The sequence below is a fragment of the Giraffa tippelskirchi genome, chromosome 6 (genome assembly GCF_054371585.1).
Source record: "Giraffa tippelskirchi isolate mGirTip1 chromosome 6, T2T-mGirTip1v1.2.pri, whole genome shotgun sequence".
Lineage (NCBI taxonomy): Eukaryota > Metazoa > Chordata > Mammalia > Artiodactyla > Giraffidae > Giraffa > Giraffa tippelskirchi.
The window spans coordinates 141,112,477-141,127,676 of NC_137280.1; the positions used below are offsets into that span (position 1 = coordinate 141,112,477).

The window sequence follows — 15,200 nt, forward strand, 5'->3', positions numbered from 1 at the left end:
CTTCACAGATGGCAGCAATTGCCTAGAAATGACTCGACACCCCCATCAGCTGGGCTGTGCTCTCTTGGGCTTGCCACAGTCCTGGTGCACTTTGTTCATGGGATGACCTAGTGCTTGAGTTTGAGATCCCTTTTCTCTTGGACCAGGCCACAGAGAAGGTTAAAGTCAAGTGTGCTGACACCTGGGATTTCTGGTTCCCATGGAAAAGCTCTTTCCTCTACCTCACATAAGGAGCCTATCTGGTGTTTTGTTTCCCCAGTGCTGCTTCTCTGTGTTGCCCCCCAGTAAACTGGCTTTACTCTGCATAGCTGACCTCCTCTCTGAAGGCACATAGACCACCCTTGGGGCCTTCTAAACCTCTGTGCCTTGATGCACTGAGCCCTGCACCCCCGCACAGGCAAGTGCCCTCTTCGGACTAAAAGGCTGGAAGAAACGGCTGATGCAAAACACCATTTGTATTGCATAATAAAAACTCCTGTGGCATGGCAGAGGAAGTGGACCTGCACTCCGAGCATCCCCACATCAGCAGTTGAGAGCTCTCTTCAGTCTCTGATGCGCATTTGTGAGGCCATTGAAATCACAGAATGGAAATTGTTTCCCAGTTTCTCATCTGCAGCTGTCTTCATGGTAACAGGGCACCACCATGTGCTACGGGTACTTAGTGATCTTAGAAATAAACTCATGCGCATTCATCGCATTTATTTATTTACTTACTTACTTACCCATCCTAAGTGACTAGAAACAAAGATGCCATCTGGCTAGCCAGGCCCCAAAAGATGGAAGCAGACAGCTGATTCTGTATTTCTGCCCTCCATATATTTCACAGTGCACAATCACTGGAAACTTATTCTTCCAGCTACCGTTCCAGAACTGAAATCCAGACTTTGGCCTTTTCCAAGAGATCAGAGGCTCTGCCATCACTTACCCCATTCCAATGCAGTAACAAACAATTGGATGCCATGACATAGCCGCTCCACCTATATCCAGCAATGGCTCTCCAATTTGCATGGACAGCCCAGCCCGGGCTCCCTCCTGCCCCAGCTTGTCTCACTCCAGCCAGTTAAGTCTGCAAACTTTGATCCGATATTTTGCCCCCAATTTAGAGCCACCGAATCTGAATTTCAGAGAGATGAAGCTCTAAGATTAGAAGTGTAGTCCGGTTCCACCACACTCTGGACCCCAACCAGAGTCAGAGGGGTCCTGTGGCCCATGAGAATAAAACTGAATCCCTGATGCAAGCTTCCTCCTGTGACTGTAAACAGTTGGGCTCCAGGTCCTAGGTCTTACAGCTGGCCCTCTGACCGCCCCATCTCCTGGCCACACTCTGGGGAAGAGCCATTGCCTATGTCCTTTTAGCTTTTATGTTGTAAAGCCATCTTTACTGTTCAAAGGACTTTCTCAGTAATTGCTTATTTATTCCAGGAAGCTGCATCCAAGGGCCAAATACACATGATTTGATTAGAAGACCTGGGAGCACATCCTAAACCCTGTTCTATATTCCCTCTATGACCTTTATTGAGCAAGTTATTTCTCCCTCTGAGCCTCAGTCTACCCCTCCATGAAACGGGCAGTCATACCCATCACAAAAGATGGCTTAGCCACTGCAACATAAGATGGGGAGGGAGGTGGAAGGGGGGTTCTGGAAGGGGAAAACATGTACACCCATGGTGGATTCATGTCAATGTAGGGCAAAACAAATAAAAAATAAATAAATTAGAAAAATAAATAAATAAATTTAAAAATGTGGAAGGAAAAAAAAAAAAAGTGTCCTAGAGCATTATAGAGGGGGTACTTTCTTTCTCTGCGCAGGTTTGTGCTTTGATTCTCTTTGATAGCAATGCAGCGAAGAACTAAACCCAGCCTGAAGGATTTTACCTTCTTTTTACTTCCAAGCAAATGCAGTGACCTGCTGTCTGGATATTATCCACTCTGGTCCCATTCTCTGCCTGAAGGTGGCATTCCAGATGACCAGGGCCCATAGCTCATGCAAGTCCTTGGTCCATGGCTTGCAGCCAAACTTTTGCCAACATGTTTAACCAACCCCCGTGTGACTGGGGGACACAAGAGGAGTCGAGAGGAGGAAACATTGTGCCCCCAGCTGTTTTTTAAATTTCTATAGTATATAACAGTTAAGAACGTGAATGTCAGAGCCCAGCTTCCTGGATTTGAAGCCGAGTTACTGCACTTCTTAAAGCCTAGTTTCTATATATATGTATAAAATAAGAACAGCCATCATGCTAACCTGATAAGGGGGTTTTGAGCATTAAGTGTGTTGACACATATTAAGTGCTTAGAATACTCCTTGGCATGTATTAGGTTGAACCATAAGAAATTACTAACATTGGTTGGTGTTTGACATAAGAAACTAGTAGTCTCACATGGACCAACCTAGTTTTAAGTACTTACCAGGTGGTAGCTGTTTCACTTGCTTTCTGCAGGATGGAGATAGAACCTCAGTCATAGATGGACACTCACAATTTTCTTTTACTTTACTTGTGTCACTCAGGGACAGGCTTTTTCCTCACCAGCATAGAAACTGGAAAGCAAATAGTTGTGCTTTTCTCCCCAAGGGAGTGCAGACAAGGGATTTGCACATGATCTTTGGTCCCCTTCTGGGTACAGACATGCATTCTCCCTTGGCTGGTCTGGCACTTCCTTCACTCAAAAGAAGGGAGTGTTGCCACATACTACTGCAGAAGTCCTAATCCCCATACCAGCAGTTGCGAGGTTGTCTGAGGAGCTCTTGCCTGCATGAAAGGCATCTGTCAGGTAGCAGTACTGGTGCAAGGCGCATATGCAAGTCCTCAGCAGCCTCGGGCTGTCTCTCCATGCAGGAGCTGGAGTGGCTGCTGGAGATCAACCGGCTCACGCACCGGCTGCTGTGTAAACACATGACCCTGGACAGCTTCGACGCCATGTTTCGGGAGGCCAACCACAATGTGTCCGCCCCCTATGGCCGAATCACCCTGCATGTCTTCTGGGAGCTCAACTTCGACTTCCTCCCCAACTACTGCTATAATGGCTCCACCAACCGGTAAGGGAGTCTCAGTGCAAAGTGGCCTGGGGGTGGGGGTGTGCGTGCATGCTAAGTCACTTCAGTCTTTGGACCCTATGGACTGTAGCCCTCCGGGCTCCTCTGTCCATTGGTTTCTCCAGGCAAGGATACTGGAGTGGGTTGCCATGCCCTCCTCCAGGGGATCTTCCCGACTCAGGGATTGAACCCTCATCTCTTACATCTCCTTAATTGGCAGGTGGCTTCTTACCATTAGCGCCACCTGGGGGCAGGGGCAGAAGCAGCCAACTCTCTCCTGCAGAGGAGGCTCTCGCAGTATCATCAGGGCCTGGCTCATGGCTAGCTTTGAATAAGTATTTGCCAGATGCAGGAAAGGGCCTGGGAAGAGTCCACACACTTAACGAGATGGACTTCTGGTTCTCTAAAGATTTGGGACTTCCAATCCTCTTAAGCAGAGATCTGCCAACTCCAGCCCACAAGCCACCTCTAGTTGTCAACTGTTTTTGTTCAACCCATGAGCTAAAAATGGTATTGATATTTTTAAATGGCTGGGGAAGAAAAAATCCTGAGAAGAATTATAATTTGGTGACAAGTGGAAATTATTTGACATTCACAAAGTTTATTGGAATTCTGCCATCCGTGCTCATTCATTTACAGTTGTTTATGGACGCTCTCATGCTACAGCAGAGCTGAGTAGTTGCAACAGAAACCATCTGGCTTGCAAAGCTGAACATATTTGCTATCTGGGGCTTTATAGAAAGAGTTCACAGCACCCTACTCTTGAGGAAACCAAACTGTGTGAAGAGTCCTGGAAAAGGCTGTACTCAGGCTCACCTCATTCTCAGCTATCTTGACCACTGTTCTCAGCAGCCATAGGCCCAGAGTCAAGCCTGTGAACCTGGACTACTGTGTTCCTGTTTGTTCTTTGCGACCCCATGGACTGTAGCCCACCAGGCTCCTCTGTCCTTGGGGATTCTCTAGGCAAGAATACTGGAGTGGGTAGCCATACCCTCCTCCAGGGGTCTTCCCAACCCAGGGATTGAACCCAGGTCTCCCGCATTGCAGGCAGATTCTTTACCATCTGAGCCACCAGGGAAGCCCTTATGAAAAGGAGACAGGGGTTAAATGGGAGTTTGTCACAAGAACTGTATAGGCAACCGCCTAAGAAACAGCGTGGTTGCCCCTGGTCGGGAAGGGCTCCTGCTCTGTAACCCGTGAAGAATAATATTAGGACCCAGTTAACTCCTACCCCATCTCTTTTCTCCCACTAGTTTTGTCCGAACTGCTATTCCTTTCACCCAAGAACCGCAGAGAGATAAACCCGCCAATGTCCAGCCTTATTACCTCTATGGGTCCAAGGTGAGTGGTCTTACCTGTGTCCTACTTCTGAGAGGACTGGTGAGCAAAAGCAAATAGAAGAGTGTTCCCCAAATCAGAAAGGCAAGAAGCGTGGAGATAAAGAGGCAGCAGTGAGGTCCAGGCAGAAACAACTGCGAATATATTCATCTTTATTTGTTCACAACTAGCAAGACCAGGGGTGAGCGCAGACCTGGCGGGGCTGGGTTCTGGGTGGGAATGGGGAAACAGGTGAGAGGGTCTCCTTGTCTTGGCGTCCCATCTCCTCCTATTCTCAGTTGATTCACTGTCGTATCGTCCTGTGATTCTGGGATTTTGTGCTCCATAACTATGAGGGATTTGCAGCCAGGAAGCAGTTGGGAAGGTGGAACTTTGAAGGAAATCCCAGATGGCCAGAACTACCTCTGAGAGGTCTCATCCTGTCTCTTTGCTGCTTGGTTCACAATGCCGATCCCGACACTAATGAAGCCTCCCAGGCAGTGTCTGTTCTGAACCTTCAGTCCTTTGCCAGTCGTTAAACAGACATTCCTTAAGCCCTAGAACATGCTGGGCAAGGTCTCCATGCTGGAGATTTAGCAGAGATTGAAGCAGACGCATCTCCACCTTCCTCCAGTTCTGTTTCCACCCTAGGGGGTGAACACGGGATCACCCTTCACACAGATTCACCAACACCTTGACGTATGTAGGAGATTGTCTCTTACCCTGCAGGTTTGTGTGGGAGAACGCCATGGAAAGAGTGCAGTAGCTCAACAGAAACAGCTAAAAAGCCTAGGTTCTTTTTTGTGATGGATGAAAAATGGCCACCTCTGACCCCATTTTTAACAACATATGCACAGATGGACTTAGAAGAAGTGACTGGAAAAGTGTAACATGGTTAGACAAGGCGCTCCCCTACGTATGGAAGCCCTAGTTTGGGAAGTGTAAGGAACCAAGATGAGTGCCCATTACTCCAGCCTGAAGGTGGGAAGGTGGGGCTTACAAAGTCTTAGGCTGATGCTGAGAGAGAGCTGTTGTCTCCTCCAGAGCAGCCAGTCTGGTCAAGGCTGCTCTCTCAAGGCACCCTTCCAGACAGCCTTGTGGACAGTTCACAGGCATGGCATGGATTAACAGTGACTCACAAAGGAACTCCCTTTTCTATTCTCTTTTAAACCCTGCTGATGATATCAAGGAGCAAGTCTTGAGTTGGTGTCAAAATGTCTAATATCTCTCCAGCAATTGCTAATCTCCCTTTTTATCAAAGAGAGCAGACCCTAAGCTCAGAGTCCTTAGACGGTAATAGTATCCAAGTCAAGTTTAATATGATATTGTTTTCATTCTGCTTATTATGTCTCTTTCCTCCTATTTATTATAGCAGAAGGGTGCTGGTTTTTCATTTGGGGAGTAACATGGGCTTTCTTTTAAAATAAGTTTTTTAAATGATGCAATATAAAGAAAATGCATTGTTAATAATAGTACAGATAGTCTTTGGTTTAAAAAAGAGTGAAGACGGGGTACAAGTGGTATGCAATTGGCTGAGAGTAGCAAGATACTCTAGAGCAAAGTTTCTCACATCTTTCCAAAATAATCCCCCCACCCCTGTAACAGCAAAGGAGCCTGGACATTTGCCTCAGCTGACTGAAAGTGTAGCTAAAGAGCCTATCTTCAATTAACTCAACAATTTCCTTGAAGTGTGTTTTATTTCAGTCATGTCAGTTTCAATTTCTAACCCATAATATACTAACGGTTGTTTTAATTTTAAAATAATGCTTTTATTTTCTAACTGAGCCCTGCTGCTCTAGATGGACCCTCCTAAGAGATGCTATCTTCCTCCCCTTGCCCACCATGGGGGTATGTGTTTTCCAGCTTGAAAAGCTTTGTCAAAGGGCACTCATCCAACCAGGTAGTTCACAAGAGCTCAGTCATTTGAGGGAAGATGAGTGGGTAGTCTACAGATGCATTTTTACAGGAGACCTATTGCATGGAGGCCTTTAAGCTACATGATGTGGGCTGCCTCCTCCCCACCTCTCACTACCCAAAACGAGGCAATGCAGCCTGACCACCTCCCTCCCTCTGCAAGGCACCCACATCAGGGACGTGCTGGCCAGCTTCCACTGCTGCAGCTTCAGCTTCTGGTTCTGCATCTTCTCCAGAGTTTTTGCGTGGCAGCTCCACCAGGGGGAGCCCCTGCAGGCCCTCCTCCCCCTGACCTAGCCCCGGGGCCTCCTCTGGCCATCTCACCAGCCCATTGGCTTCCTCCATGTGGCCGGCTCTGTAAGACCATCGAGGTTCGTGGCACCGGATGCACCAGAACTGGAGGCAGATGAAGGCTAAGACCGCTGTGAAGCAGGCCAGCAGAATGGCCATCAGCACCCAGAGGGAGATCTGGGGGTCCACCAGGGAGCTTCCAGCAGCCAGTGGAGTCTTATCCAGGGTGTGGAACATGGTGCAGTAGTGCCTGTAGGGGAAGAGAATCTTCTTGCAGCTGATGCACAGGAAGTAGAGGGTGGAAGGGGTGAGGTGTTCCAGCACCACGGAGCTGATTGTTCGAGGCACCTTCTCCTCGTGGTGGAAGCTGTAGCGAAGATAGCCAGAGAAGATGCTGTTCCAGTTGGGCCTATACATAATATGGTAATAGTCCTCCAGGCAGGGCTCCGAGGACGACCAGGAAATGATGGCTCCTGTATAAGAAACGTTCCCAACCTCGATGTTCATCTCGATTCTGAAACCAGAATCAAAGTGAAGAGTGACATCTCCTCTTTCAGTGTTGATTTATGATAATCACAGCCACCGTGCATTGAGTATTCAACATGGAGACTAATATTGCCCCTGTTTTACAGACTGAGAGATGGAGGCCAGGAGGTGACAATACTCAGCTGGGCATAGCCGAGGAATGGCAGAACCGCAGTTCAGATCAGGGCCATCTCATGCCAAAGCCGGGGGCTTGCAGGCCTAGGAAAGATGCACCCAGATCCCCCAGCCCCATGCTGCCCTGTCTCAGAATCCTTAAATACAGCATGGTTCCCAAACCTTAAAAAAAAAAAAAAGGAAGAGGGAGAAGGAAAACAAATGAAGGAAAAGCCTGCACAGCCTCAGGGCCCCCGTGTTAGTCACCATGGGCCTGTGACCTCCAAGCCAGATGATTTTTTTACCTAAAATTTCCCTCTGGACCTCCTGTTTCTGCCCCAAGTGCTGTGAGTTCATTCATCTAGAATGTTCTGGCCACTGTGTTTTCAGCCTTTCAGTTCTGCTTCCCGTGGCTAGAGGAGCTTTGCGTCAGTCACTCAGGGGCAGCTCATTTCTACCCAAAGCTGCTGATCGTGTTTTGTCCATTTGTTTGCTCTTTTCAAAGCTGAATTACCCAGGAAATTAGTTTCCCAGGTCAAGATAATCAGCTCCAAGTACCAGTAGAGCTGCTCCTGTCTGATACTGCTGGTTCTGTGACTGTTAACGGTGGTAATCACCAGCCACAGTTAGCAAGCAGTTGCTATGCCACAGGTCATGCTAGAAGCTCAACATACCATAACAAATATGCTTTATTCATCACAACCTCTGAACTAGATTCCCGTTTTACAGACGAGCAATCTAAGAGAAGCCATCAGCTAACAAGACCCAAAGCCACATAACCTCTGGATTTCCAGGTTTAGTAGCAGAATGTAATCACAAAATGAGGTGCTGGTACTAAGACTGGGTTGCTGCTTTTTCCGACACATCACATGATCCCTCTTCCGACTGCCACCCTCTCACTTTGGTAAGAGTACACCGTCTTCAAGCTTTTTAGTTTCTTTTTAATTCTGTGTATTTGAGAGATACTGTTCTTCTCCGCTGAATTGCCCTTGAGCTAAAATTCTAGAGACGGCCATAGTCAACCTGTATATATTCACAGATAGGTATCACCCAGCCCAGTCCTCTGTCCCTACTCTCTCATATGAAAGACAGAGGTTTCATTTCTGATTGCAGCAGCATAGTAAAAAAACAGTTGATCAGATTTTAACCTGAATTGGATACTAAGCCAGACTGGTTCCTCATGAGCTGCTTTCTCTCCTCCCTGCCTCCCTCCAACCTCCTATTCTCTTGCCCTTGCTCCTAGAGGAGGTGAGCTGCAGAAAGGGGCCCAGCAGTGAGTGATCTTCAGTGCTTGATTTTCTTATCTAAAGATGACAGTAAACTACAATGCTTAGGAAGAGGAATGAGTTCCTTGCCATTTGGCTGGAAATGTTTTCCCAGAAAAATGGGGAATGAAAGGGACGAGGCAGGGGTGCTCAGATCCCTCCAGAAAGAGAGTCTTTTGCAGAGGAGACTGAGTACCTGCGCTCCCTCCGTGGGTCTCCTTCTCATACACAGCCGTCCACCCCGTCCCAGCACCTTCCACGTCTCTACAGATATACTTCCAACCACAATGAAAAGAGCTTAATTCATTACTTGTGATACAGAGGCAATAGCCCTCATAAACCCTTCCATCAGGAGTGACTGGGAATCCTGTTTCTTGTCATGAATCTCTCACATCTGCACTGGCTGTCTTTGCAGACTGAGTTTTCTAACAGCAGACGTTTTAAAAAGCATTCTGTCAAGATGTGGCATTCACAGCTTTTAGGATTGAATGTCTCCCTGTATTTATTTTTCTTCTTCTATCTCTCAATTCCCCCTATTTTTAGCTACTCATATTACCATTGCCTGGCTTTCCCTCAAGCAGAGTGTAAAAGAAAAAGCCATTTCCATCCCCCAGAAGAGCCATGTATGTCCCTTACCTGATGCTCGCAGTGATCCGGTTATTAGGCACCCCTCAGAGGCAGAGTGGATCAGAGCCCAAGGATGCTGCCTTCTTCCCTCCTCTGCTCTGGGCTCTCTGGGCTCTCCTTGATGTCTCTCTCACCACTGTCTGAGTAATTGCACTGTCGCCCCCAACGCTCACATTATTCATTTCTTCAGATCAGCATCATTCACCATGGCAACCAGCAGGCATCTGTACGCACGATGTTTCAGTCTGGAAAGGCTTTTGCTCATTGAGAGGAGCTCTGATTCCTTCAGCCAAAAAAAAGGCAAACAGTTCTCTCCATGTTGATCCTCAGAATGAAACTAATTCCTCAAAGGCCCCTAAATTGTCTCTCTAATAAGCTAGTTATCATTTTTACCCCTCACCCAGACCTTCTTTGGACAGTGGTTTCAAAGGCAAAGATGCCATTCTCTGTTTTCCCACAAGTAAAAATATAATTACTTCTTCATCCCCTGCAACCCAACCCACTGCCACTCCACCTCTCTGTCCTCTTATTTCTTTATTCTTGTCTCCTGAGGCATTACCTAGTTGTATGACATTGATCAAGATGCTTTTATTCTCTGGGCCTCAGTTCCATCATCTGTAAGGCTAATGGCTTGGGCTGGATCCAGATGTCAGATAGAAAACATGAGTACCACCCCTGCCCCAGTCCTGAGCCCATGTGAGGCATGCTTGCTAAACCATCAGGACACTTGTCCTGAGTTGGTTTGAGTGTTCCTCACCCCCACCCCACCAAATTCAGGTCTGCCCAGAACCTCAGAATGTGACCTTTGTTGGAAGTTGAGACTTTGTGGATTTAATTAGTTAAGGACCTAGAAATGTTATCATCCTGGATTTAGGGTGATTCCAGTGATTGGTGTCTTTATAAGAGAAAGAAAAGGAGGAGTTATACACAGAGAGATGCAAAGGGTAGAAGCCCATTGAAGTGATGCTGCCATAAGCCAAGGACTGCCAGAAGCCAGGAGGAGCTGGAAGATGCAAGGAAGGGTTCTCCCCTAGAGCTTTCAGAGGGAGCATGGCCCTGTCAGCACCTTGATTTCAGGCCTCTGGAACTGTAAGAGATTAAATTCCGAATGTTTGAAGCCATCATGTTTCTGATATTTTGCTACAGCAGCCCTTGCTCAGATGGATCTAGGCCTGAATCATATAACATAATAATAAAACACAAGCTAGGTGTTTTTAAAAAGCCATCTTTTTTCTTCTTGGCTTTTGGCCAAAGTATCCAAGTGAACCCACGAAGGTCTCCCTTTGGTTCATATCAGTGATAATCAAAAAGTTATAAAAGCTGCCCAGTGAGTCACAGACCCTGCCCAGGCCAAGGGTCTCTGTGAAACGTGGGGTGTCGGGATGCCAGATGTCCGTCAATTAGACGCTTGCTCTGTGCTTCCTGTGACATTCAGTCTTCCCGGGTGTCTGGCTGGAATCTGCTGTGATGCGTGCTAATGGTGAGTCCCTGCAGAGCATCACCGCGTCCTCCTCAGAAAGGCGAGTGCAGTAGTTTGCAGATGCCTTTTGAAAAGGTTATTCTGAGAAAAATAAAAATACCAGAGTTAGGGGATCTGTGGAGTGACAAGATGAAGCTCAAGCCTTTGCCACCAAAAACAAGAACTTATTTTTAATGCTCCTGGATGGCATTTTTCACACTGAGCTTTTTATTTGAGAAGCTGAGACACTGGGAGCATGTGAGGCCTAGATGTCCTCTTGGTTCACAGATCCCAAGGGAAGGAAAGGTTTCCCCAGGCCGGGGGACTGAGGAGTGGCAGAGCCAAGAGGGGAATCTGGGTCCAAGGAACCCTGACTCCAAGGCCAGGGCTCATCCTGCTCCCTTGGGTCGTCGCCATCACCAGCAGCACCTGAAGCACCCAGTGGGCCCTTGTGGGTGAGACATGTCACATGGTCACACTCGACTCCGAAGATCGCACCCAGCCAAGCTCCTCACTGTCTGCACCTTCAGGGTGCAGTTACTCTTCTGCAGTCACTGGAATGGTGGCCTCCTCAGCTGTCAGGCCGGGGGGCCTCTGGTTGGTTTACACCAGCAGTAAGTCACTGCAGAGGAAACAGCCAAAAGCGGGGTCCCTGCTCCCTCCCTGATGGTGGCAGTGAAGGGACAGTGCTAGGGCATGCCCTGGCCCCAAAACTGATTGCCACCCAGTGGCTGAAAACCCCGGGCTGGGTTCAAATCCTGCCTCTATGGCCTTGGACAAATTTTCTGACTGTCCTAGGCCTTGGTTAACTCTTCTGTAAAAGAAAATATTAATATGACCCACTTGATGATGTTGGAGCAGTGAGATGAACCCATCTCTGTAGTGCTGGGCTTAGGAATAGTAGCTCTTATTATTTAGAAGACAAGGTCCTTGGACACAAGCCATTGCCTAAGTTGGCTGTAGCTTCAACCAAGGGCTGTGATGGACAAGGTGTGCCATCTGCATGATGCTTCCTTCCCTCTCTCTCTCCTTAAAACAGCTATATTTTTTAAATGTGTGTCCTCATTGTACATAAAAAGTATCAAAAAGTTCAAAGACAGCAGTCAAACACAAACAACTCAGAAATAACCACTGAGAACATTTTGGTGTGTTTTACATGTTTTTTCTCATTTTTCCCATGGGGAACTCTGAGGTAGGACCTCTTACCATAATTGTATAAAGGGAGAAACTGAGGCTCAGAGGGATTAACTAACTTGACAAGTATCACAAAGCTAGGCAGTGGCAGAGCAGGTCCCTGCACCGAGGTCTGTTGGTCCAGACCCCAAGCTCCCAGCCAGCCTCTTTGATGCCGATCTCCCCTTTGGGCTGATCTTCAGTCAGAAGTGGTCAACAGTAGCTCTTTGCCTTGTGGTTGACTTCTCTGAGAGCTGGAGACAGGACTTTGCAATTTGGTGGATTCCAGGGTGATGGGAACAGGCAAGAAACTAAAAGATCTCAGAGGAAATATCCAGTCACCTGAAAGTAGCAAGTAGAAGCAGGGAGAAAACAGCTACATTTGAGAAATATAGTCCACAAGTGTTTATTCTTCTGGAATCTGGAGTCCAGGTTCCCCTGCCTAAGAGCTGTGTCACTTAGGGTTAGGGGTAATATTAAATATAAAAAACCTTTAGCAACTGGTCACCAAAATTAGTATATGAGTCGAAACTTTAAAAAATGTTATTCTCTAAGTGAATTGTAGAGTTCTATCATAAAACAGCCTCCCAAGTGATATAGATTGTGGCACAAATCATTTCTTAAATTATGCTAATAACTTCTCAATTGTGCTTTGGTCTTTGGAGATTGGTGGTGTGATCTTTCGTTTGATTTGGTTGTTGGTGTCTAAACAGTGCCCCAATGTGAGCTTGATTTGACCTCAGGGAAATTCATTCTGCACTTGCAGTGCCTCTCCATGAAGCCATAGTCCTTGGGGTCTAGAAATCAGGGCTTTGCTGCAGCAAGCTGGGGGCATCTCAGCCTGCTCCATACCTGGGCGCCAGCACTTAACTTGGGGTCCGAGCAGGGGAACCTGCCTTAGCCCCACAACACCATCAGCAGCGCCACCCGATTTCCTGCCCCTACCCTGCTATCTTATCTGTGGGGCACCTCTCCCAGGCTATACAACATTATTTATCCCCCAGTCCAGAAGAATTTTGTTATTTTGGCAGTTGGTAGATATGGCAGAATATCATCTTATATTTCACTGCAGGAGAGTCACTTCACTTCACTTGGGTTTTCTGACTTTCATTAAGTTTTTTTTGGTTGCACTGAGTCTTCATTGCTGTGCATGGGTTTTCTCTAGTTGCGGCGAGTGGGGACTACTCTTCATTGCAATGCGTGGGCTTCTCGTTGCAGTGGTTTCTCTTGTTGCAGAGCATGGGCTCTAGGGCATGCAGGCTTCAGTAGTTGTGGCACATGAGCTTAGTTGACCTGAGGCATGAGGGATCTTCCCAAACCAGGAATTGAACTCATGTCCCCTACACTGGCAGGTGGATTCTTTTTTTTTTCTTTTCTTTAAATTACACACACATATTATCTATTGCAACATTATTGGACAGTATTTCTCAGGGAAAATCAAGTGATAATAACAGATAATCAAAATAAAGGTCATTTGATAGATAATGAGCAAATACAGGTGATCATGTATGTATACTCTAGGAAAAGGAAATTAGGGGAAATACTCTTAAAAGTGAATATGAAGTGTAAGATTTTATATATTTTAATATTTATCAAGCATAGAAAGAAGATGATATCTCTTTTTTCTATTGTCTACTTTTTAATTTATATTTATTTTTAATTGATTGATGATTGCTTTGCAATATTGGTTTGATTTCTGCCATACATCAACATGAATTAGCCATAGGTATACATATGTCTCCTTCCTTTTGAACCTCCCTCCCACCTGCCACCTATTCCCACCCCTTTAGGTTGTTACCGAGCCCTGGTTTGAGTTCCCTGAGTCATACAGCAAATTTCCATTGGGTATCTATTTACATATGTTAGTGTATATGTTTCCATGCTACTCTCTCCATTCATCTCACCCTCTCCTTCCTCTCCCCGGCCCTTGTCCATAAGTCTGTTCTCTATGTCTGCATCTCCATTGCTGCCCTGCAAATAGGTTGATCAGAAGCATCATTCCAGATTCCATAGATATGCGTTAATATACAATATTTGTTTGTCTCTTTCTGACTTACTTCACTCTGTATAATAGGCTTTAGGTTCATCTACCTCATTAGAACTGACTCAGATGTGTTCCTTTTTATGGCTGAGTAATATTCCATTGTGTATATGTACCACAACTTCTTTATCCAGTCATCTGTTGATGGACATCTAGGTTGCTTTCATGTCCTAGCTATTGTAAATAGTGCTGGCAGGCAGATTCTTAACCAGTGGACCACCAGGGAAGTCCTTCACTGCTAAATGGGGATGATTGTACCTGCATTACCTGGTTTCAAAGGCTGCTTATGACCCCCAAAGATACTAGATCCTAATCCTAGACCTGGAAATGTTGCTTTATTTGGGAAAATGGCTTTGAAGATACGATCAAGTGAAGGATCTTGAGATGGGAGTATTATCCTGGTTTATCAGGACGAGTCCTAAAGGCCATCACTAGTGTCCTCATAACAGAGAGGCAGAGGAAGTCTACACACACAGATGAGAAGGCCAGATCTCAGCAGAAGGATTTGAAGATTGCCATTAGTGGTGCGGCCACCACCCAGGGAACGCTAGCAGCCACCAGAGCTGGAAGAGGCAAAGGAACAGATTCTTGCCTCAAGCATCTAAAGGGAGTGTGGCCATGCTGACCTTGATGTTGGCCCAGTGATACTGATTTTGGGTTATGACTTCCAGATCTATGAGAATAAACTTCTATTGTTTTAAGCCATAAGACTTATGGTAATTTGTTACAGCAGCCATGGAGAAACAAATACAACTGGACAATTACAAAGGAATTAGTAAAAACATTCATAAACGGGGAACTATGATACACTTGTGTATCATCATATGAGTACAGATTTTTTTTAAAAAGCAGCATCATTGGCTTCCTCCAAAAAACTATTGGCAACTCTAGATATTGTAGTATTGATAGGGTATCACAGAACAGGAAGGTTTGGTTCCTGTTCTCCCTCTCGCCTTCTCCAAAAGACTTTATTCATGGGACAGAAAACAGGAGAAGAGTTATTTCTTAAGATCTCTACTTGGATCTTTCAACCTCTGAGCCAAGAAGACCAAAAAGACACCCCAATGTTGGAGAACCAGCCCTATGGCTCACCAGACGTCAAAAAGGGACGGACAGAACATCAGCACTTTTACCCACTCCCTAGCAATGGATTTGAACCTGTAACTTAGGATTTATCAGTTCTTTCAATCATCTCATTCTGTGGTCTTCCCAATAAGAATGACATTGCCATTTTATTCATTTATCTGCATCCTCATTTACCTGCAGGTTTTAGAGTGAAGCTCCAGCTCTCTCCCTCTCTGAATTAGAGAGCTATGTTTGTGTTGGTGGGCTGATGGCATTCAAATTGCTCAAGGGACATTAGAGAAATTGTAAGTAAAACAGGAAATTAGAAACAGTTTTAATTCCTCTTGGGATCTCTGAAAACAGCAATTATGATTCCAG

General features: G+C 46.1%; 2 protein-coding genes across 10 annotated transcripts in view; one reads left to right on the forward strand and one right to left on the reverse strand.

The window, feature by feature from the left end:
* Positions 1–15,200, forward strand: part of CYFIP2 (cytoplasmic FMR1 interacting protein 2) — a 129,534-nt gene that overhangs the window by 69,695 nt on the left and 44,639 nt on the right. For all 9 annotated transcript variants that reach the window (XM_081500465.1, XM_081500461.1, XM_081500463.1 and 6 more), the window contains 2 exons: positions 2,835–3,034; positions 4,285–4,372. In XM_081500465.1, coding sequence (XP_081356591.1) covers positions 2,835–3,034; positions 4,285–4,372 — 288 coding nt within the window. The remainder of the gene's footprint in view (positions 1–2,834; positions 3,035–4,284; positions 4,373–15,200) is intronic.
* FNDC9 (fibronectin type III domain containing 9) lies at positions 5,720–7,386 on the reverse strand. Its single transcript, XM_081500468.1, has one exon. It carries the CDS (start codon positions 7,058–7,060, stop codon positions 6,377–6,379), a length of 684 nt encoding a protein of 227 aa, XP_081356594.1. The 5' UTR covers positions 7,061–7,386; the 3' UTR covers positions 5,720–6,376.